Source organism: Gopherus evgoodei, chromosome 18 (assembly GCF_007399415.2).
Source record: "Gopherus evgoodei ecotype Sinaloan lineage chromosome 18, rGopEvg1_v1.p, whole genome shotgun sequence".
NCBI lineage: Eukaryota > Metazoa > Chordata > Testudines > Testudinidae > Gopherus > Gopherus evgoodei.
The window spans coordinates 7,232,292-7,254,588 of NC_044339.1; the positions used below are offsets into that span (position 1 = coordinate 7,232,292).

General features: G+C 49.4%; 1 protein-coding gene across 2 annotated transcripts in view; it reads left to right on the forward strand.

The window, feature by feature from the left end:
• Positions 1-19,374, forward strand: part of IGSF21 (immunoglobin superfamily member 21) — a 257,037-nt gene extending 237,663 nt beyond the window's left edge. For both annotated transcript variants that reach the window (XM_030537866.1, XM_030537868.1), the window contains exons 7-10: positions 12,640-12,725; positions 15,794-15,986; positions 16,861-16,899; positions 19,181-19,374. In XM_030537866.1, coding sequence (XP_030393726.1) covers positions 12,640-12,725; positions 15,794-15,986; positions 16,861-16,899; positions 19,181-19,254 — 392 coding nt within the window. In that variant the 3' untranslated portion in view covers positions 19,255-19,374. The remainder of the gene's footprint in view (positions 1-12,639; positions 12,726-15,793; positions 15,987-16,860; positions 16,900-19,180) is intronic.
• The last annotated feature ends 2,923 nt before the right edge of the window (positions 19,375-22,297 follow it).

Consider the following 22,297-nt stretch of genomic DNA (forward strand, 5'->3'; position numbering starts at 1 on the left):
GGGGTGGCAGTCAGGACCCTTGGGGTGAGTCTCCCAGCCCGGGTAGAAGATTCATGCTAGTGGGGCTCGAGCTTGCGTACTAAAAAGAGCAGTGTGGTCACCAGGGCTCTAGCTGGAACCCGCACACTCAAGCTTAGAGGGTTGGGTTCCTGGGTTCTATCAGGCAAGGGTCTATGGAGGTTCTTGGGTTCTGTGATCAGCTAGGGCAAGCGCCCTCCCCCACCCCACCCCCCCGTGATCCTGTGCCTGCTGCAACAGAGCATGGCCTAGTGGAGAAACCATTGGACTAGGATTCAAGAAACTGGTTGTATTCTCAGGTGACCTTGAGCAAGACACCTGCCTCAGTTTCCCCACCTGTCAAATGGGGATCATGATCCTGACCTCCTTTGTAAATCACTTTGGGATCCCCAGATGGAAATATAAGAGCTAGCTAAGAGCTACTTACGATGATGATGAACTGCACCTCGAGCTGTGATTCTGTTCGCTTTCAGGAGCTGAGCCAAGTTGGGCCTAGTCAGCTCTTGGAAGGGTGACCCCCAAGGCACACACCTGGGGTGCACGGAGCAGTAATGCTAGATATACATCAGAGGATGCTCCTCCCTCTGAGCCAGAGCTAATGAGTCAGCAGTGGGGGTGCTGGGAGAGGCTGTCCTGCTAGAGGGGCCGTGTCCTGCATGAGACCTAAAACCAAGCTTTTGACCATCTGCAATCGTGAAAGATGCTCTGGCACTTTTTGCCGCAGTGGGCATCACCCCGGCTGTGCTGCCCATGTTCCTCGTTTCTCCCACAGCATTGTGTGGTGTAGCTGCACTGTCACGCTCCCCAGAGGGGGTTGCATTTAACCATGGCTGCGTGATGAGTAGATACACACCTGTGTGGGCTGCTCCAGGAGTCAGTCTCTCTTATGCTCCCTTTCTTTTGGCTGCCTGTTTGCTCTGAGCACGCGCTTCATTTAGCCCCTTGGTCAACCCTCTGCTAAGCCAGGGAAACGTTTGAGACCTGAAATTGCTCAGTTCCCCTCCTGCCCTGTGCCTCATTCACGTCTCTCTCTCGGTGCCTTGGCCACTCACCAATTCCGAGGAGATTGTTCTGCTACGCCCGTGGGGCGCTCTCCCACACTGGGCAGAGGGGCCAAGGCGCGGCCCTTTGAACTCCTCTTACCTGGCTTTCTGCGCTGGAGGGGAATTTCAGCTGTCTCCCCCGGTGACGCAGCCATGGTGCTGAACGGCGCTGGCTCCCGGGCCCAGTCTCATGGCAGCCACCAGCAATGGGGCAACCACTATGTCTGCAAGGGCTGACTTTGCCTCGGTGGCCTCCATTGTCAGCACTGCACCTGGAGTCGGCATCAGAGCCAGCTTTAGGCCAATTCGCCCGATTCCTGGCCTAAAGGTCTTAGGTGCCTTTTTAATTTTTTTTTACTTACCCTGGCAGAGGTCAGCTCCGCCAGGGTCTTCCGTGGCCCTGCTCCCCTGACCAAAGTGCCGGCAGGAGTGCAGCTGCCCCACGGCCCTGCTCTTCCAGTTGGAGCTTTGGCCGGAGCGCGGCAAGCACTACCCTGCAGTCCTGCTCTCCCAGCTGGAGCTCCTGGCCCTTTAAATAGCCCCCAGAGCCCTGGGGTAGTGGGGAGCTTGGGGGCTATTTAAAGGGCCAGGGCTCCAGCTGCCTCTGCAACTCCAGTCCTTTAAATAGCCGCCGGAGCCCTGCCGCCCCCATGCATTCCCCAGGGCTCTGGCGGCTATTTAAAAGGTCTGGGGCAGGGTAGAAGCAGAGGAGCTCCGGGCCCTTTAAATAGCCCCCAGAGCCCTGGGGTAGCGAGGGGCTTGGGGACTATTTAAAGGGCCGGGGCTCCGGCTGCCTCTGCTGCACCCCCTGCCTTGCTTGCACCAGCCCCTCCCCTCCCCACCTGCAGCCAGCTCTGCACCCCATGCCTACAGCCAGCCCCTGCCTTGTCTCCAGCCAACCCCTGCTGCACCACCGTGCCTGAAGCCAGCCAGTCCCGTACTCCTCTATCTCCAGCCCTGCCAACCCCTGCTGCACCCCCCGGCGGCCCTGCCTGAAGCCAGTCTGCCCCACACCCTCCTGTCTCCAGCCAGCCCCGCACCCCTGGCCCTGCCTGCAGCCAGACCCTACCTCCAGTCAGCCCCATGTCCACTGCTGCCCTGCAGTTCCCAGGGCAGTAACCCTGCACACCTGCTTCAATGAGGGGGGCAGGGAGCAGCTGGGACCCACACGTGCACACCCCCCAGGAGTGGCGGGACCCACTCATGTGACACAGCTGTCATTAATAACCAATCAACCGCATATATGATGCAATGTATATAATATATAATTTTATTATTCATATAGTTATGGAAAGTAAATGATAATGGAAGAAATGAAAGGCTTTTTTTTTTTAACACTTTTTTTTTTTTAGTCATCCCTGCTAGGGCCCTGCCGAAAATGTTCAAATTGGGCCCCGCATTTCCTAAAGCCGACTGTGGCCGGCATCTTTCCATGCCCTCATTGACCCACAGGTCTAAGTGTCTCTCCCAGAGGAGGGGGAGGGTTGGCACTGCCCCGAGCACCTTTCGCTGTGGCACACAGTCGGAGGGAGCAGAGTTCACTGTTACACCCACAGCCCCAAACCGCCACGCTGGCTCCTTTACACAAAAAAGGGGGGGCTGGGACACCCTTTCCTTGTCCCCAGAGAAATGCTGCCCAGCTGAGCAAAGAGTGGAGGAAGGGCAACACCTTGTGGTCAGAGGCAAGGCTTAGTCGGTGGCTGGCTCTGCCCTGCTGGGGCTCCTCAGTCTGGGCCCACAGCACCACCTGCTCTTCCAAAGCTTACGGCGCCTTTGTGGGGCGGCCCTGGGAGGTTTCAACTCTCCTCTGCCTTGCTCCTCCATTCTATCCCCACCACAGAGGCCCACTGAGCTGGCCACGCCCAGATCTTGGCGTCTATGGGCCTAGCACCTCATGGCAGGGGGTGTTTTTGGCAAGGGATCCTCCCATCTAGATCTGCCCTTGCTGTGATGGATGCATGCCTGAGGCGGGAAGCTGCTGGGGGCGCCCTGTGAGGGTGGCAGTCAGGCAGCCTTCGGCGGCGCGCCTGCAGATTCGACGGCAATTCGACGGCGGGTACACCGAAGCCGCAGGACCGGCGGACCTCCCACAGGCAAGCCGCTGAATCTGCGCCGCTGAAGGCAGCCTGCCTGCCGTGCTTGGGGCAGCAAAAAAGCTAGAGCCGCCCCTGGATGGACGGAGCCAGTTGCTGACCTGTTTCCCAGAGCACCTCTGTCTGGGAGCGGTTCAAGGCTCTTTGCTTCACGGGCAAGAATCCATTGACCTTTTAAATGATGCTGAGCCCAATAGTTACTTGTTTATTTCAGTTCATGGGCACTGCTCTGCCCTGGGTACCAAAACAGCCCTTATCCAATAGGAGCCAAAGCAAATCCTCCCCTCGCGCCCAGCTGCATTCCAGGGTTAGGAAGCCCTGGGAGGCTGAGAAGGGATCCTGGCCATGCGTGCAAAGGAAGAGGGGGATTGGTACTGAGAGTGCTGCCCAGACTCATCAGTTTAGCCACATCCTCCAGCTTTTCCACTCAAGGCATCCTCTCCGGCATGGACTTCACCCTTCTGCATGGTGGCTGGGTCAGCCCTGGAGTCCCTCTCGGTCCCGAGAGTGGGCATAGCATGGCCAGCAACAATCCCCCTCTGTGCTAACCCCACAAATGCATCCCAGCCTGGGGCAGAAGGCCATCCTGAGTCCATATCTGCTGAGGGAGCCAACGGGCAGATCCATTCCTGCCACCCAGCTAGAGAGGAATGTTTGGCTTTTTGTAATGTGGCCTTCTACCAATCAGGAACCAGAAAGAGAACCCCTCTCCCCTCCCCCCGAAACTCATTGGACCCATCACAACCATCAGAGGGTAATAATGTTCCTTCACACTATCTGGGCTGGATTCAAATCAGCCGCTGCAGAATGAAATGGCTTCCTAGCGCACGACCAATCAGCTGAGCCATCCATTCCCCCCTGCCCACCCCCCGGCTGACCGTACCCCTCATTCCTGACCGTTATCATCACACACTCCTATCTCCATCACAGGAAACTCCGTATAGCAAGGAGATTATGGGAGGGAGGCGGGGAATCTTCTGCTCTCAGTTGTCTTTAGCAACTAACGCTGGAGCTAACAAAGCTTGATGGGCTCCAAATCGTGGTGACTATAGGAAGGTGGCTCCTTGCCCCACCCCTTGCTTGTAAAGCAACTCACTCTTCAATGAGAGCCCCTTCAAAACAACCCCATAAGATGGGAGACTCCCTAATGAGACTCCCAAATCCACGGCAGATCCCGGATCTGTAGCAGGGGTAGATATCCCTGGTGCTGAGGACAAGGCCTGACTGGACTGGTTCATCCAGGAGAGGTGCACGTGTAAGAATTCTGGGAGATAACCAGCCATGTGGTTTACAGGCCAGAGCAGAACCCATGTTCAGGTGACTCGGGTGCTGAGAGAAGCAGATTGTTCATCTGAACTTTCAGTGCTGAGCTTTTTCCAGCTGGGAGTCCGAGTTATGGTGAGAATTAGTCTCAGTAGAACTGGCCAAAAAAGGTGAACTGGTTTTCCTGGGAACGTTTACGGCATTCTATCCTGAACGTTTTCAGATTTTTTTCAACAGAAGAACGAACCAATGAACAACAACAACAACAACAAAACAGCTGGTTTTTGAAAACTTTAAAACCAAACACATTTTCGGTAAAAATATTTTGCTTTTGGTTAAAGATGCTCCATTTTAGAAAATCAAAAACGTTTGCCCCCAAAAAAAGTTTGGATTTTGATTTTTTTGTGGAAAAAATCAGATATTTTTCCGATGACTGAGATCACAGCCATTCCATAATGCCTCGGACTGTTTGCAGGCCTCGCAAAGCAAATGTTGCCAAACGGATGAAAAAGAGGAAGTGGGACTGCCAGCTGGAGCTCCCTTCACTTCAATAAGCATAACCTCAGAGGTGCTAAATGCTGGCTTATTGGATCTCTGCCAGTGCGGTGGGACGGGCAATACTACCCAACACCCCATAAGAATGTCCACCAGGCATGGCGTGCTGCTCCGTCAAAAGCAGGGAAAGCTCAAGCCAACACCTGCCTGGTTAACTTTCCAACATGTTCTGTCAGCCCAGGGTGCCGAAAACCAGAAATGGACAAGGAGAGGCTTTCATAGTTCCCCTGAATAATGAACAAGGGAGTGAATAATTAACAGGGGAGATGCTCCCCAGGGTAGCTCTGATTGGTGACAATATGTGCAACCTCTGCCTGACTGGAGGTGTATGGGGTAAGACTGTATTTATAATGATGTCGTGTAAAGGAGAGTCCTGATTTGAAGTCCTAATTTCTTCCCCTCTAACTGTTGGAGAGAGTGAATTTCTGTGGTGCTCTCAAAAGCAAACAGCTGTGGTTGAATGGGCAAACTTCCTCTATGCTGCTTTGCCAGTGCACCTTTCTCCTGTTCTTCCAGCACTTACCATACATGTACATTAGCCCCAGTAATGTTGGTGCTGGGGTGAAATTCTTAAACTGGGATTGTTGAGGAGCAGGAGCCGTGGGTTCCCAAAGCACAGAACAGAGGGCACCAAACTCATTGCTCATAGATCATCACTGAGTTATCAGATGGTAACAGCTTTCTGTCCCTGCGAAATCCTGGATTAGATTCAAACCAGTGAGTGGCCCTGGAGGGATCCCAAACTCCCTGAAGTTAGTGCTTTCCGTTAATTTCAGTGGACTTTGGATCAGGCACTTCCCAACTCTGGATCTCCCCAAACCTTGGGCCTCTAACTCATCACTAGTTCCCTGAGAAGTGCTGTGTGTCTGCCTTTCTCCTCCAAGATTTGTTCTGCTCTGAGTACCTAGGTCTTGTAGGTGCCTCTTCTCCCCTACGTATACCTAAAGGCATTTCCCCTCAGCCCAAGGGCAGGGGTAACATGATCAGATTTGCATTGCAACAGGTTGGTAAAGTCAGCATGAGTTAATGCAGAGCAAGATTAGAAGCAGCAGGAAAGAGAGAGGACTTGTTGAAGGTACCCCTGTTCCACCACTCTGCTGGGACACAAGTCCAGGGACATATCCCAATGAAATATTAACAAAGGGAGAGACAGGTATAGCGACTGGAATCCATGTAGGATGGACTGACCGAAATCTGCTCCCGGACACCAAAGCTTTAGAGTTCCTCACCAGCCTGAAATCCAGATCTTGTGTCAGGAAGTTCCTGTAGAGCCAGGTTCCATTGCTCTTCTCCTCCCAACCTCTGTGACCGATTGTCATCAAAGGGCCAGGAGCCCATGTAGTGGAAGGAAATGATGGAGCTCTCCTCCTGTCTGAAACCATCTAGCTAGCAGAGGAGCATCCCCCTCAAACAGCAAGTGGAACCAATGGGCTTGATTATCCTGTTGACAGCGGCTGCCGGAAGTGACATCGTGATGAGCGAGAGAGACCAGGCAGACAGCTGCTGCTGATGTGATTGTTTGCATCTGTGGAGAATGAATCTCAGCAAAATGAAAGCTTGGAAGCAGATCCCATCCCATGCCTAGCCCACCTCCCTGCTGGTCAGTGCACATGGGATTTGTTAGGGCAGCTGCGCTGCGCTCCTGCTACAGATCCAGACCCTGCCAAGGGGCAGCTGTGTTCTTGAGTGTAAACTTGGGACATGTAAAAACATCTGCTGGTGCTCTCCACTCCTCCCATCCCATCTTCCCACCCACAGAGATCCCAGCCCTGCTGCTGTCATCTTGTCTCCAGTAGTGAGCCCAGTGCTCCCCAAAGGAGTCAGTCCTGCAGCTAAACTAGAACCAGAACCTCCAATATCTGAACATCGGGGATGCTTGGCTCCAGATCTGAGTTTTGCAGCTCAGACCTATCTTTGGGTAGGGCACCCATAAACCATCCAGCAACACGTACAGCTGCCCACAGTACGGGGAGCAGGGTCTCGGTCCCTGGCCACCTATGAGCCAAAAGGCAGGGTCTGAAAATCAAACCTAGCTCGATGGTTTGAGCACTGGCCTGCTAAACCCAGGATTGTGAGTTCAATCCTTGAGGGGGCCATTTGGGGATTTAGTTGGTCCTGCTTTGAGCAAGGGATTGGACTAGATGACCTCCTGAGGTCCCTTCCAACCCTAATAATCTATGAACCTACACCTCCAAATGGTAGCATTTGGGCATCTTGGCTAATCTGCTGGTGCAACTGACAAACCCGTGCTCTGCCTTGTGTCTGTCCCCTTCCTATAAACAGCCCACAGGAGAAAGGCAGCCTATGATGATGGCTCTTCCAGTGCTGTTGCCTACGGCATTATAAGAACACTGGGGCTAAGCTCATATACATCAGCTAAGCACCTGGTCTGCTCTGTGGAAGTTGTGTCTTTCTCTGCAGGGTCAGAGTGGAGAGGAGGGGATGAGCACGTTGTATTGGCTGTGGCCAGAGCCTGTGTCGGGACTGGCACTATCTGACCTTGTGCTGGCAACAGATCAAAGATCCAGCTTGATTTTACAGCTGTCCGCTCCAGAGTAACTAGCCGAATGGTGCAGTACTGAGAGCTTGGCAGCTGCTGTCTGTGTGGCCACCCTGTGCTGGTAGATCATGCGGAGACATTGAAGGATAGATTTTTCCCACACTGTTGCATCTTGCAGGTGACCAGCGTCTCCATGCATGGAGGCAGCAGTTGGCTATTTCCCCTCACCAGGTGTTTCCTGGACAGTTGACATGCTGGAAATCCCAGTAGACTCCATTAGACTTCTCCAGTTGGAGTTCCCATCTCCCCAGTAGCTCCATTGCTCACTTCCTAATTCAAGCTGCCAGTTGGAACCGATGTGAGAACTTCCATCTGGAAATTCCCCTGGAGCCCTTTCTCAGGCATATAGCGTGTGCCCTCACTACGCTGGGCCAGCCTTGATCCTCAGGTAGACAGGCTTTGCCCGGGGAGCTGACATTGGTCCTTCGTAGCCAGGTTGCTGGTGGCATCCTGTCTTTGAACTGCTGGCAGGTCCCCCAGCCAGGCAACCTCCTTTCTCCGGCAGGGGTAGGAGCACTTAGCAGCCTCCCCTTCCTGAGCACAGCTGGGCCAATAATGGAGTTTTTAGTTTGCTGATAATGTCAAAAAATCTGAAAAAACAAAATCCATTTGGGTGGAACTGAAAAAAAGATTTTTTTTAAACATTTTTAGAATATGGAAAAGAAAAAAAATATTTTTGTTCCAATGTTGAGTGGTTTTTAATGCTTTTCTTTAAACCATTAATTAAAATTCAAAGACACTTCTAAACAAAGCATTATTTCAAACCCCAAAAAATCACAACCATTTGAGAGTGGTTTTTCCAGTACGAGCAATTTGTCAAAACCAACCCAAATTCGAGAACCAGTTTGGTGTCGCCAATTCTTCATTTTACCCCGAAAAACATTTCAGCAGACAAATTTTGCCTCGCTCCAGGCTTAAGCGCTCTCCCAGCTCCAGGAGGAGCCCAGAACCCAAATGTCAGGAGCCCATGCTGAGCCAAGCAAGCTCAGGAGACAGGCAGTGAGCTAAAGAGATGAGACAGTTGTGCCAAGCACCGGGGTGGCTGCGGCACAGAGCGTGCCAGGGCCCTCACCTGGGGAGCGTGACCAGATGGCTGCCATGTGTTCTTTCCTGCCACTGCACGTGTACCTGGCAGGGAGCCCTCCTGCTGCTGGGCCTTAAGGAACCCTGGCTCACATCACAGCCCTGGGGGTGCGTGTGGAGGATGGAGCCAGAGGGGTGTTTCTAAGCAGTGGGGAATCAAGCGACACAGATGGATTCTGGGAAGATGGATGAGGAGGCAAATATCCCACCGCCGTCTTTCCCTGTTACCGGAGGACATCATGTCAGGCCATCACAGGCGATTAACCACCCATCAGGCTGTGGCTGGGGTGGGAGTCTCTGCCTCATTAGCTCGCCAATGCCTGCTGTCTCTGAAGGCCAGAGCCGGCTAATGAGTGACTCGCTCTCATGCTTATTAATAGGGGAGCAAGTTTCAAGAAGCACTGATGATATCTCAGTGATTCACGGTTTCTGGCTCTCGTGTCCCTGCTGATCTCTGCCCAGGCCCAGCAGCTGCCCCTGGCACCCCAGAGAAACAAACGTGCAGCCCAGTGGTTGTGCCACTGAGGCTAAGAGCTTACTATAAGTGCTTGATAGGGATACTGAGGACATCCAAAATCATGGTAGATGGGGTAAAACAATGGGATAAAATCCACATGCTTCAGGGCATTACCCGGCACTAAGTGACGGGGTCAGAAAGAAACTTCCCCTATGGGGCAGGTCACTATGTATCCCCCACCATCATTCTCGCACCATCCTCAGACATACTTGGCATTGGCCGCCATCAGAGATCACTGGTCTGATCCAATGTGGTGATTACGATGTTCCTAGGTGTGGCATGCTGGCAACTCAGCTAGCAATGGTGAGCAATATATAGTCCCGTGCGCACTTGGGCACTCCACTGTCCCACTCCTTGCAATCCCCGTGCAGTCAGGGGGTTGCACAGGGTATACATTGGGGCAGAATATGCCCCCATTGTAGTTCCTTCCCTGCCCCCACATTCTAGCGGCTGCTCCCTTCCACCCCCTACCATGTTCTCCAGCCTGCAATGTCTATTCCCCGGGTCCCTCCATCTCTCCACATCTTGTATCTCTCTGCAGCACCTCCATACATACGTCCTGTATTTCCAGCAAGGCGGGACAGCAAGGTCTCACCAGAGGCCCTGCGGAGAGGCAGGGTTCACTGGTCTCTAGGGTTAGTTCGTCCCACAGGCTCAGGATGTTATGCCCGAAGTGCTTGTGATTCTCCAGCTGTGGAGCCGGGAGGACGACAATGAGCCAATTCATATACCTGGCATATATGTCTGTGCAGCAGCTGAAGGGGCCACTACACTACCTGGGTTCCATCCGCAGCGTCAGAGAGATGAGGTTCCCCCGTCCTGGTGAACTGCCTGTGGATACGCACCACGTCCCCTTCAGCAGAGCCTGCTGCCAGCCCTCCCCACCTTGCCCGCTGATGAAGCCCTGCTGTCCCCAGGCAGCCCCCTCGTGGTGCCATTCATATTTAAAGGCCACGTTTAAAATAAATTTGCTGCCAGAAGCAATCAGAGGGAACAGGCCAGGCAGCTCTGATTTATTCAGCCACTCCCCAGCTCTGATTTATTCAGAGCAATGCCTTGTAGAGTGCTACCCTGTTGTCTCCTGGAAGGGATTTGATTTGAGCTCTGCAGACATGGGGATGCAGGGGACACGGTGCCAGAAATCCCCAGCCCTGCTAGCAACAAGGACAGAAAAGTTACTTCATGAAGTTGGCAAACCTGTGACTTCAAGAGAACACCTTCCTTGGGCAAGAGAGGTATTTGCACTGGGGAAGGGGCTTGGTCCTCATTGCCTGGGCTTGTGGCTTAGTGCTGTGACTTGGCCAGCCCTGTTTGGGTGGATGGTCAGCTTGAGAAATGCAACACAGTTGGCCACTATGGGCTTTGGCACCTACTTCCCAAGGCAAATGGAGACATCGGGACAAGCGCTTCCGTTGGCCTCGCTCTCCCTCAGCAGTGTGTGCATTGTCATTGGCTGACTGGCTGCTGAGTTGTCTCTCCTATGGATTCAATTGGACGTGCCCAACAGGCACAGCCATCCTAGCTGTTGATATGTATTATTTTTCTTGATGCAAATACAGACACGCAGATGTTTTCCCATCTGTGTTCCATTCATTTCTCAGGAGCTACTCTGATGCACCCAGGGATGACGTCCTTGCTCCAGATTGTCTCGGAGGCCACGTGGGACCCTGCCACTGAAAGATCAGAGCAAAGGCTAGTTTGAGGTGCTGCATGTCAAATGCCATTCTGGAGTTCCAGATGGATGGGTGTATCACATCCCGCAAGCGGGAGAGCCTTGTTCAAATCCCAGGCTCAAGCCCTAGTTGAAGAGTGTCCCACCCCCACCCAGGGAGCAAGAGGCCAGAAGATGTGGCCACTTCTCCAAGCGTCTCTCATGCTCACCCCATCCTCCTGAGCGTGGCACTTACAAGGCGAGCTGTTGGAGTGAGCGAACGGGCCGGGCCGGCGGGCAACAGGAGGCGAAGGTAGAACAAAGCACCAGCATCATCTGCTCACTCCGCCAGCCAGTTCCCCAGCTAGTGGTAGCACAGCACAACTGAGGCCGCTGCTCGGCTGCTTCATCTTGACCCGAAAACGCCCCAGCCAGTATGATCCGGGAGGAGGAGGCGAAGTTGTCATGGCATTGCCATGGCAATGGCACAGGCAACCTTTCCAGCTGAACCTTTGGCTTCACCCCTTCTCTTTTCCGGCACATCGCCTCATGTCACGCACCGGGCGCCATCTGCCGTACAGCACTAACAAGCAAGCAAAGCCCATTACCTCCGCCGAGCGACAGTCCCCGTGTGCACGGGGTCACGGCTTCCCTTCAGCGGCCAACTACCTGCCACTTGGTTATTTTAATAACTAACCAGCATTTTAGAGCCACTACAAATGAAAAGCAGGCAACTTTGAAAGGAGGGGTGCTCATCGGGCTGACCCAGGGGAGGGGGCACTGTGCCAATTTTCTGCAGAGCCTCCTGCAGCAGAATCTGACACCTATGCAAACAAAGGGCTCCAGAAGGAGGAATTAAACATGGGGGGGGGGCTGCTGGCAGCATTCTCAGGGGCGGTGTGTGGGGTTGGGTGGCATGGGGCAGCTTGCAGAGATCCTCCTGTCTAAAACGATGCTTTCTGCCTGGCCTCACTCTGAATGGAGCAGTGTGAGAGCGATTGTATGGGGGATTCGCTGGATGCCACGCCAATAGGAAAACGGGGGAGGAGGAAGGAAAAGTCAGGCGAGAGAAGAGAAGGAAAAGGCACCAGAGGAAAGAACAATAAACAGTGGGGCTAGATAGCGATTGTTTATCTGTGGAATTGTTTAAGGGCCCAATCCTCCCCCTGTTGCAACCAGTGGGAGTTTTTCCATTGATTTCAGTGGGAACCCTGCAAACCATTCTTAACGAGTCTCTTTTCTATCTTAAATGCCTCATGGATTTGACTGTAGGACTGAACGGGTGACTCCTTCTATGTTGGGCTTTGGTATCAAAATATGGAGGTTTTCCTTTTTTTAAAAAAAAAAGATTAAAAGTGTTTTGGTATTGACCTCTAATGCTGTAGGAAACATTTGATTTGCTTTAGTAAGAATCTAATTTAAATAAATACATTATTTAAAAAAATCATTACTCACCAAGCGGAAGGCTGAGCATTTGAGTACCTGTCTGTCTATATATCACTCATGCAGGCATCTGTCTGTCTAGCAGTCTTGAAGGCATCTATCTGTTCATCTATCGTTCATGAAGCTGTCTAGCCGTCATCTTGACAACTGTCCATCCATCTATCAGTCATGAAGGTAGCTGTCTATTAATCATGTAGACAGCTGTCTATCCCTCTATCACTCATGTAAGCATTTTTTATAGCTACTATATCATCTGGGCATTGATCCCACACTTTTCTTTGTGGTACTGCACCATCTATTCAAGGTATGACTATTAACCGATATGGGCTACTCACTATGGCAGTGTTTGTCTAAGTTGGTGATTCAATGCTGTGCTGACATCCATTCTTTTTCCCCCTCTTGTTTCTCTGCAGTTGCTCCCAAGGGCCCCAAAATCATGATGACCCCAACAAGAGCCCGTGTTGGAGACACAGTTCGGATCTTGGTGCACGGCTTTCAGGTCTGCAGGTTTTTTATCCTCATAGCGCAACAGGGCCTGGTTTCGGTTATACTGACAGATGGTAATACGTCTTCCTATGCAGCAGACTTACGAAGACTGGCAAAGGAGCAGATTGGGGGTGGGGTATAGTTTAGTTTGACTTTAGGATTTGATTTTTTCTTTTCCCCTAGCAATCAGGCCCTCAACTGAGCTGCTCATTTTGTTTGCAGGTTCTGCGACTGCACACGCAAAGCAGGGAATTGTGCATACAGATGGATAACAACGGTAGCTGGCTTGCAGCGTTCCTTGAGTGTCATACTAACTACACACATAAATAAGGCGTGCAATTCCTCATGGATTTTGCGTGCTCAATTACACCTTCAACTCTTGAAAATTGGCTCTTTTGTCTCCCAGTTCGAAATTGATTTGTTGTCACTTGGAGTTTTCTCTAATAGAAATCACTGCACTAAACAAAGACCCACGCTTCTCTATACCTTTGGCCCGGCGTATTCATTCTGTAGATGAATAATGCAGTAATTATGAACCTAGCTTGTGACTTAATGGGACAGAGGTGGGTGCTCTCCACAGAGACTAAATATGTGACTTTTACATCTATGGGATATCTTAACTAGGAAACAAGTTGTGTTCTTAACTCCTTTTGGCTAACACAAGGGAAAGTCCTAGTGAAGAGAAGGCAGTTTGCAGTTTTAACACAGGGGTAGGCAAGCTATGGCATGGGTGCCGAAGGCGGCATGTGAGCTGATTTTCAGTGGCACTCACACTACCCAGGTCCTGACCACCAGTCCAGGGGGCTCTGCATTTTAATTTAATTTTAAATGAAGTGTCTTAAATATTTTTAAATCTTTACATACAACAATAGTTTAGTTATATATTATAGACTTCTAGAAAGAGACCTTCTAAAAATGTTAAACTCTATTACCGGCATATAAAACCTTAAATTAGAGTGAATAGATGAAGACTCAGCACAACACTTCTGAAAGGTTGCTGACCCCTGTTTTAACACATGTTGGCAGGTCGGGGCAATGCATTGACCTGCTAATGCCTACAATAATTACTGTCTGCCTTGCCTTCACTAGGGTTTTAGCTTGTTAGTTACCATGTTAGATGATCTGAGTTAAGAACACAGCTTTTTTTTCCTGGTGCAGACAGGCGTTATGCTCTAGTATTTTGTTATTATGGGACAGATTCTCTACGGCCTGACACCTGGTGCAGCCCTTCTCATTTGTTCAAAGGAGTTGTGAAGCATCCCCCCACAAATCTTCCTCTTGTAGGTGGTAGCATTTCATACCCACATGTCACGTGTTCTGCACAGACTCAAGATGCAAAGTACTGTAGAACCAGCTGCTGTCTGTGCATCCAGCCTGCTGCCAGTTGAGTTTTTAATCTCATGCCTTTAACGGTAAATGACTTGTGGAGGATTTGAGATCTGCTTCATGCCTTTGTATCTGCGCCTGCCTGTGTTGTTCTTACAAGGCTAACCCAGCTAAGCAAGCTAAAATATAACTATGCCAATTAATGTATTCGTGCCACAGAGCCTTTAAGCGTACGTCTACACTGCAATAAAAGACCCGTGGCACGGCCACGGCTGGCCCAGGTCAGCTGACTTTGGCTTGCAGGGCTAAAAACTGCAGTGTAGACATTTAGGCTCGGGCGTGGGCTGGAGCCCAGGCTCTGAAACCCTGTGAATGGGGTGGGTCTCCAAGCCTGGACTCCAGCCTGAGCCCAGATGTCTACATTGGATCATCCAGGGCTTTGTCAAGCCAGGCCTTAAAAACCTCTGAGGATTGAGATTCCACCACCTCTCTAGGTAACCCATTCCGGTGCTTCACCACCCTCCTAGTGAAAAAGTTTTTCCTAATATCCAACCTAAACCTCCTCCACTGCAACTTGAGACCATTACTCCTTGTTCTGTCATCTGCTGTCACTGAGAACAGTCTAGATCCATCCTCTTTGGAACCCCCTTTCAGGTTGTTGAAAGCAGCTATCAAATCCCCCCTCGTTCTTCTCTTCTGCAGACTAAACAATCCCAGTTCCCTCAGCCTCTCCTCATAAGTCATGTGCTCCAGCCCCCTGATCATTTTTGTTCCCTTCGCTGGACTCTTTCCAATGTTTCCGCATGTAGTGTGAGGCCCAAAACTGGACACAGTACTCCAGATGAGGCCTCACCAATGCCAAATAGAGGGGAATGATCACGTTCCTCTATCTGCTGACAGTGCTCCTACTTATACAACCCAAAATGCTGTTAGCCTTCTTGGCAACAGGGACACACTGTTGACTCATATGCAGCTTCTCGTCCACTGTAACCCCTAAGTCCTTTTCTGCAGAACTGATGCCTAGCCACTCGGTCCCCAATCTGTAACAGTGAATGGGATTTGTCCGTCCTAAATACAGGACTCTGCACTTGTCCTTGTTGAACCTCATCAGATGTCTTTTGGCCCAATCCTCTAATTTGTCTACGTCACTCTGGACCCTGTCCCTACCCTCCAGCGTATCTAACTCTCCTCCCAGTTTAGTGTCATCTGTTTAGCCCCCATTTCCCCTCCCCCCCACTGCCCAGCCTGAGCCCCACAAGACCAAGTCAATTGACCTGGGTTCTGAGACTTGATGCTACAGGTTTTTTTTTATTGCAGTGTAGACATTCCCTAAGTGCTGAGTACCAGCATTTCAGGGGTTACTCAGGGTGATCCATGCCATCACCTGGAGGATCTGTGAAGTTCGCTGGGATCTTTGAGGTCAGACTATCAATGATTCCCAAACTTTCCTGGTCCACTTAGCTCCTCCTTAAAAAATTATTGTGAGGTGACTGGCTGGAAGGTCATGCTCAGATATCACATGGGGTATTTGTACCACCGTTTGGGAACTCTTGGATTAGAAGATGTAATGGTCCCTTCTGGCCTTAATGGCTGACTCCATGGATCTCTGGGAGGAGGAAAGGTGCTATCTGCAATGCCAATGATTAGCTCTGTGTTAGTATCAGAGTGGTCAGCAGAGGCTGTAGTAATGAAAATGACTCTGTTTTAGTAAAATGACCCATCAATCTGAAGCCATTTTCCCCATCTTGGCCACAGAATGAAGTCTTCCCTGAGCCCTTGTTCACCTGGACCCGTGTCGGGAGCAGGCTCCTGGATGGCAGCGCTGAGCATGATGGGAAGGAGTTGGTCCTGGAAAGAGTGCCGGCTGAGTTAAACGGTTCCATGTATCGCTGCACTGCTCAGAACCCACTGGGCTCCACGGACACCCACACCAGGCTGATAGTGTTTGGTACGGTACATACCCTTGGGAGGAACCCTCCTCTGTCCCACATTACTCTAGCTTGTTCACAATGTCCTCACTACCCCTGGCCAAATACAAACTGGCTTTCCTTTTGGCCTGGCCATGCTGCCTTGTCATTTGCTGTTTGCGACTCCCCGTGTGACTGGCATTTTGATTGTATGGATGTTTGCCAGCAGCTCGTTTCAGGCCCTGAGCTGAGAATAATCATTAATATTATTTATTTTACAGCTCAAATAACTAGCCCAGGGTCCCTGTCCTGAAAAATTTATGATCAAGAAATGACATTGGTGAGAGTTGTTTATGATGCATATGGGACAATAATTCATTATTTTGGTTCTCTGCCAGTTCTGGGCAAAAAAAATTCATTTAAGATCAACTGAAAACACATTTTTTGAAATTTTTGCAGAGAGAGACAGGACTATCTATTTCATATATTGGGCTGCTGAGAGACCATGAATAGAGAATCAATGGTAACCATTGTCCTCCCCACGGTATGGAGACTGGAAAGGGTCTAGAAATGAGAAAGAGACTCTTGAGTAAAAAATCCAACCTCTAATTCCTCTCTGACCTGCAGTCAGGAGCAGCTAGAGAGATGAAATTCTGTTCCTGCTGATGAAACTCGGCAATGAAAGAAAATCCAAAGAGTCAGAGCTGCCCAAGACCACCCTTTTTAGGGTTTCTCACTTCGCGGGGCACCGATCAATGAGTGACCCTTGTTATCGAGAAAGGCAGAGTGCAACAGTGGTGTGAAAGAGACATTAGCTTTCCGTATCCCACGAGATATATGTGCACTTTGATGTTATCCCATCTGAAATTAGCATCTAATTCTAATTAGTATCTGTGTATATTTTGTTTTAATTAGAAAACCCAAATATTCCAAGAGGAACAGAAGACTCAAATGGTAAGTTGGGATCCTATATTGCATTTCATCATAAATTACAGCTAATTTCTCAGTTGCTTCTAGGGTGGATGGAGAGCACTGAACACCTATGTTCTTAGGACGCCATGCATAGATAAAACTGTGTGTTTAGTCTAGGGAATCTTCCATGCCCCAAGGGATCAAACATTTTCTGGCAGTTTATAACGCAGGGGTTATAACCCTACGGGCGCGAGATGCCCTTTCTGGGGCGCGAGACAGGCCAGATGTTTTTTTAGAAGGTAAATCAGCGAAAACACAAATTAAGCACAGGCATGTAAGTACAACAACTTTGTTTTGTCAAACCTATGTATTTATTAACATTATACATTTTTTAACAATTACTGCAATACACAAACAAACATCTCTAAGTTTAAGAGGTGTGAGAACGTATTTTGAGAACCAAAGGGGTGCGAGAACATATTATGAGAACCAAAGGGGTGCAGGCTGCAGTAAAGGTTAAGAACCACTGGTCTGTATTATGATCCGTAGTGTTACTAATCAGCTGGTGAGCCACTAGCAGTCAATAAGCCACAAGACAACCTGTGCTGACTATGATGGTTGTTCCTTTGTATAGACAATGAAGTTTGTTTTCACTATAATCACTTGAGCTGGTCAAAAAAATTTCATCTAAACTTTTTTTCCAATGAAAAAAAAGTAATTTTTGACAGCACGGAAGTTTGCACAAAAAAACAAATTCCATTTTGTCTATTACTTTTTCAGGTTCTCATTGAAAAAACAAGACCCAAAAATTGAGGGCAGGAGAGGGGAGTTTGTTTTTTGATGAAAAGCCGTAACATTTCTCAGAAAATGAAAATGTTGGGTTTTCATCCAGATTTATCACAAGGGGGGGAAAAAATCATTCCTGAATCAGCTCTCCTCCATTCTCACTGCAATCTGAGGTATTCCAGCCACCAGCCTGCCTTTTCTAGCACAAATTACACTGCTTCCTGCAGTAGTGTTCACTCCCTACCCCGAGGCATTGTGGGCACTCCCCACAAGAGCAGGTGGGGAGTTTTGTGACAAAATATATTTTTCATCAGAAAACATTGGTGCGTCAAAGCCAAAACTGTTGGCAGTACAGGTTCAGTTTCATCAAAACTTCTACTTCGGAAAAAAAAATTGAAATTGTCAAAATGGGACGTGTTTTGACATTTTCTGAACAAAAAGTTTTGTTTTCCAGTTCAAAACTACTTTATTTTTCTGCTATAAATAATAAACCAAAAAGAAAAGTGAAAACTGAACTGGAACATTTCAAAATTATCTACAGAAGACGCTTTGATTGATCTGACCTGAAAACCATTTTGGATTTTTGATTTGGGAACATTTTTAAGATTTTTGACTTTTCATCCCAGTTCAGGATGGGAATTTTTTTTTGAAAACTCTCATGAGTTGAAAAAAGCATTTCCCAGCCAGCTGTACATGGAGCAGAGAATTTGCCCCAGTAAGGGTTGTGCCTAGTTCTGACACTGCTAAATTTGGCCCTGGTAGCCCTGTGCATGGTGCAGGATATGTTCAAATGTTGGTAGGGATTCTGCATTACTTTATACCCTCCACTTACTTGGTTTTCCTATAGCAGACACCTCCTCTCCCCCAGTGTTTAAGCTGCACTGGTTTGGCACACCCAGTGAATGCCAGATCAGTAAAGCAGCGAAAGTTACAGCTGTGTATCAGTTACAACCATTTTGCAATTATCATATCTTAGCATGTCAGCACCTCAGGGCAGGGCTCTGGGCCAGATTCTGATCTTGAACCAACCACTGTGAGAAGGGCTGATCTTGTGGTTAAGGGAGGTGACTGGGATTTGGGAGAGCTAGGCTCAGTTCCTGGCTCTGTCGCACACTCCCTGTGTAACCTCAGTTTCACCGTCCCCAAAATGGGGATACCAGTGCCTCCATTCTCCCACCTTTTGTCTTGGCTAGTCAGACTGTAGGCTCTTTGGGGACCAAGAGTGTCTCTTGCTATGTGATTGTAAAGCCAATGGGACCCTGATCTCAGTTGGGGGTCCCCAGCTACTAAAATGATACAAGTCATGAATATTAAACGCCATTAGCATTGGTGGGAATCCAGATTAAAGTTGCTGCAATCAATGGAGTTACCCCAGATTTACAGCGGCATGACTGTGAGCGGAATCTGGTCTATTTGTCTGTAAGGTGCCATGCCTGGTGCTATATGGAGAGATATATAAACAAACAGTCTCTTTGTTTGCTCCAGGACACCATTGATCACCACATCGTTAACCCTAACCCTTCCTTGGTTTGTCTAGGTTCAGTGACCAGCCACAGCGGCTTCAGGCTAATTTTGATGCTCATCCTAACAGTGATCCTGGAGCTGACGTGAAGGCTTGCCTCTTCCTCCTCCTCCTTTGAGCAGCTCCACCCAGCATTTACATCTCTGTCAATTGGTTTTCTTTTCTTCTTTTTTTTCTTTTTCTTTTTCTAAACTATTTACAGTCTTGTCCTCAGTCTCTTTCTGTCTGTGTCTTGGCTTCCTTGGTCGATTTAATTAAAATGAAAAAAAGGTCCCCCTGCTAAAAGGCAGTGCGTATTATTTGCCATGTGCAATCCTTGGCCTATAGAAAGAGCAATCTGGTCCTTGCACATGCGAAAACAAGAGCCGGTAATGACAAACAGAAGCACATACAGGGAATGCATCCAGGCGCATATTTCGCAGATGCAGTTTAGGCACCGATATTGGCAAAAGTCACCCCATCTAGCCATACGGAGGCAGAAAGTCTAATAGAAGATGGGGCTGGGAGCGAGGACAGTTGGGTTCTATCCCCAGTTCTGCCACCAATTCTGTGACACCTTGGACAAGTCGTTTTGGTCGAAATTTTCAGAGGTAGCCACTGATTTTGGGTTCACACCCCACCATTCCAGATGTGCTGAGCTCCCATTGATTGCAGCTGGAGGTAAAGGTGCTTAGCCCTGGGGACAATCAGACACCAAGTGCCTTACGTTATTTACTCAAAAGCTGTGGCCACCTTGGAAAACATGCAAACTTCTCTGCCTCCGTTTCCCTCACTGCAGATTGGGCCAGATCCGCCTGTGCCGTAACCCCGTGGCTTTCAGTGGAGTTACCCCAGGCATGATATACTTGGCTTGAAATCAGAATATGTTTGCTGCCCTTAATGCTTGGCCCTTGGGCTCTTGCGAGCAGAGGAGAACAAACGAATGGTAAGCAAGTGTTTGTTTAGTACAAAACAGAGGCCAATTCTGAGGCCAAGGGCAGATTCTTTAACCCTCGGTTGCTGAGTGCCCAAGTTTGTACATATTCCATGTGCGTTTGTTGTTGTTCTTTATTACATTTGCGACGTTCACCCCTGCAAAGGGAGATCTGCATGGGAACCTGTTTTCCTGCCTCCAGGGCCACCAAGAGGAATCAGGGGACCTGGGGAAAAGCGAGGGAGCTGTGGTGCTTGTACTCACCCAGCGGTGGTCCCGGTCTTCGGCGGCATTTCGGCGGCAGGGGGGCCCTTCAGTCACTCTACATCTTTGGCAGCATTTTGGAGGTGGGGGGCACTTCAGTGTTGCCAAAGACGCCGAGCGACTGAAGGGCCCCCCACCACTGAAATCCTGCCGAAGACCCGGATCGCCGCGGGGCCAGGGCTTGCAGGGCCTGGGGCATATTGCCCCAATTCCCATCCACCCCCGGGCGGCCCTGCCTGTTTCATGAACATTTCTAATGTATAGAAAAGTGTTCCTGAGGCAGGTTGACTAACCAACAGCCTGAAAACATTTGCAAACCAAAAAGGACAAATTTTATTTTATTTTATTTATTGGTTCTGGGCAATCAAAACATTTTGTTTTCAATTGCACCCATTTATTTGTATATTTTGCTTTGTTTTCTGTAATTAGCTTAAGGCTCTCAACAAAACATCCTTTTCAGCCAGAAATCTGGACTTGGTTTAGAAAAACGGCGAAACATAATATTGACTGTCAAAAAGCTTTGGTTTCAGCTTTGTTTCAGTCAAAAATAAAGTGTCACACATGGTCCTTTCTCACAAATAATTTCAGTTGCAACGAAATGGCATGTTCTGATCCAAAAAAAAGCAAACATCATTCTGGGATGTATTAGCAGCAGTGTTGTAAGTAAGAAAGACAGAAGAAGTAATTCTTCCCCTCTACTCCACGCTGGAGTATTATGTCTGTTTCTGGGCACCACTTTTCAGGAAAGATGGGGACAAACTGGAGAAAGTTCAGAGAAGAGCAACAAAAATGATTAAAGGTTTAGAGAACATAACCTAGGAGGGAAGATTTGAAAAAATTGGGTTTGTGCAGTCTGGAAAAGGGAAGACTGAGAGGGGACATAACAGTTTTCAGAGACTGTATGTAAAAGGTTGTTACAAGGAGGAGGAAGAAAAATCATTTTTCTTAATCTCTGAGGCTAGGACAAGAAGCAATGGGTTTAAATTGCAGCAAGGGAGGTTTAGGTTGGACATTAGGAAAAACTTCCAAACTGCCAGGGTGGTGAAGCACTGGAATAAATTGCCTAGGCAGGTTGTGGAATCTCCATCATTGGGGATTTTTAAGAGCAGGTTAGACAAACAGTGGTACCAGATGACAGAACAAGAAGCAATGGTCTCAAGTTGCAGTGTGGGAGGTTTAGGTTGGAAACACTATTTCACTAGGCAGGTGGTGAAGCACTGGAATGGGCTCCCTAGGGAGGTGGTGGAATTTCCTTCCTTAGAGGTTTTTAAGGCCCGGCTTGACAAAGCCCTGGCTGGGATGATTTAGCTGGGGATTGGTCCTGCTTTGAGCAGGGGCTTGGACTAGATACCCCCTGAGGTCTCGTCCAACCCTAATCTTCTATGAACACCTCTCAGGGATCGTCTAGATAATAATTAGTCCTGCCATGAGTGCAGGGGACTGGACTAGAAGACCTCACGACTTCCCTTCCAGAGTCTATGGAAAAACATTCCCAACCAGGTCCACCTGACAGCCCTGATTAAGATCAAGGTCCCATGGTGCCAGGCAGCATACACAGCCAACCGCTGCCCTAAAGAGCTTACAAACTAAAGAGTCAAGACAGACAAAGAAGGGGCGAGCACAGGTGGTATTAGCTCCATCGTAGCTGAGAGGCTAGATTGAGTGGCTTGCCCAAGGTCCATGCCATGCAGGGCAATCCCCTGAGTCCCAGCCCAGAGACTTAACCGCAGCCCTACCCCTTCACTCAGCCACTGAAGACAATGGCCGATGCCAGCACCTCAACCAGGCATGAGTGCTGACTTCATTAAACAGCACCTTAGATCCAGGTAGGGGGACCAGATGTCCCGATTTTATAGGGACAGGCCTGATTTGGGGGGCTTTTTTCTTATATAGGCTCCTATTACCCCCCGCCCCCCCATCCTGATTTTTCACACTTGCTGTCTGGTCACCCTAGC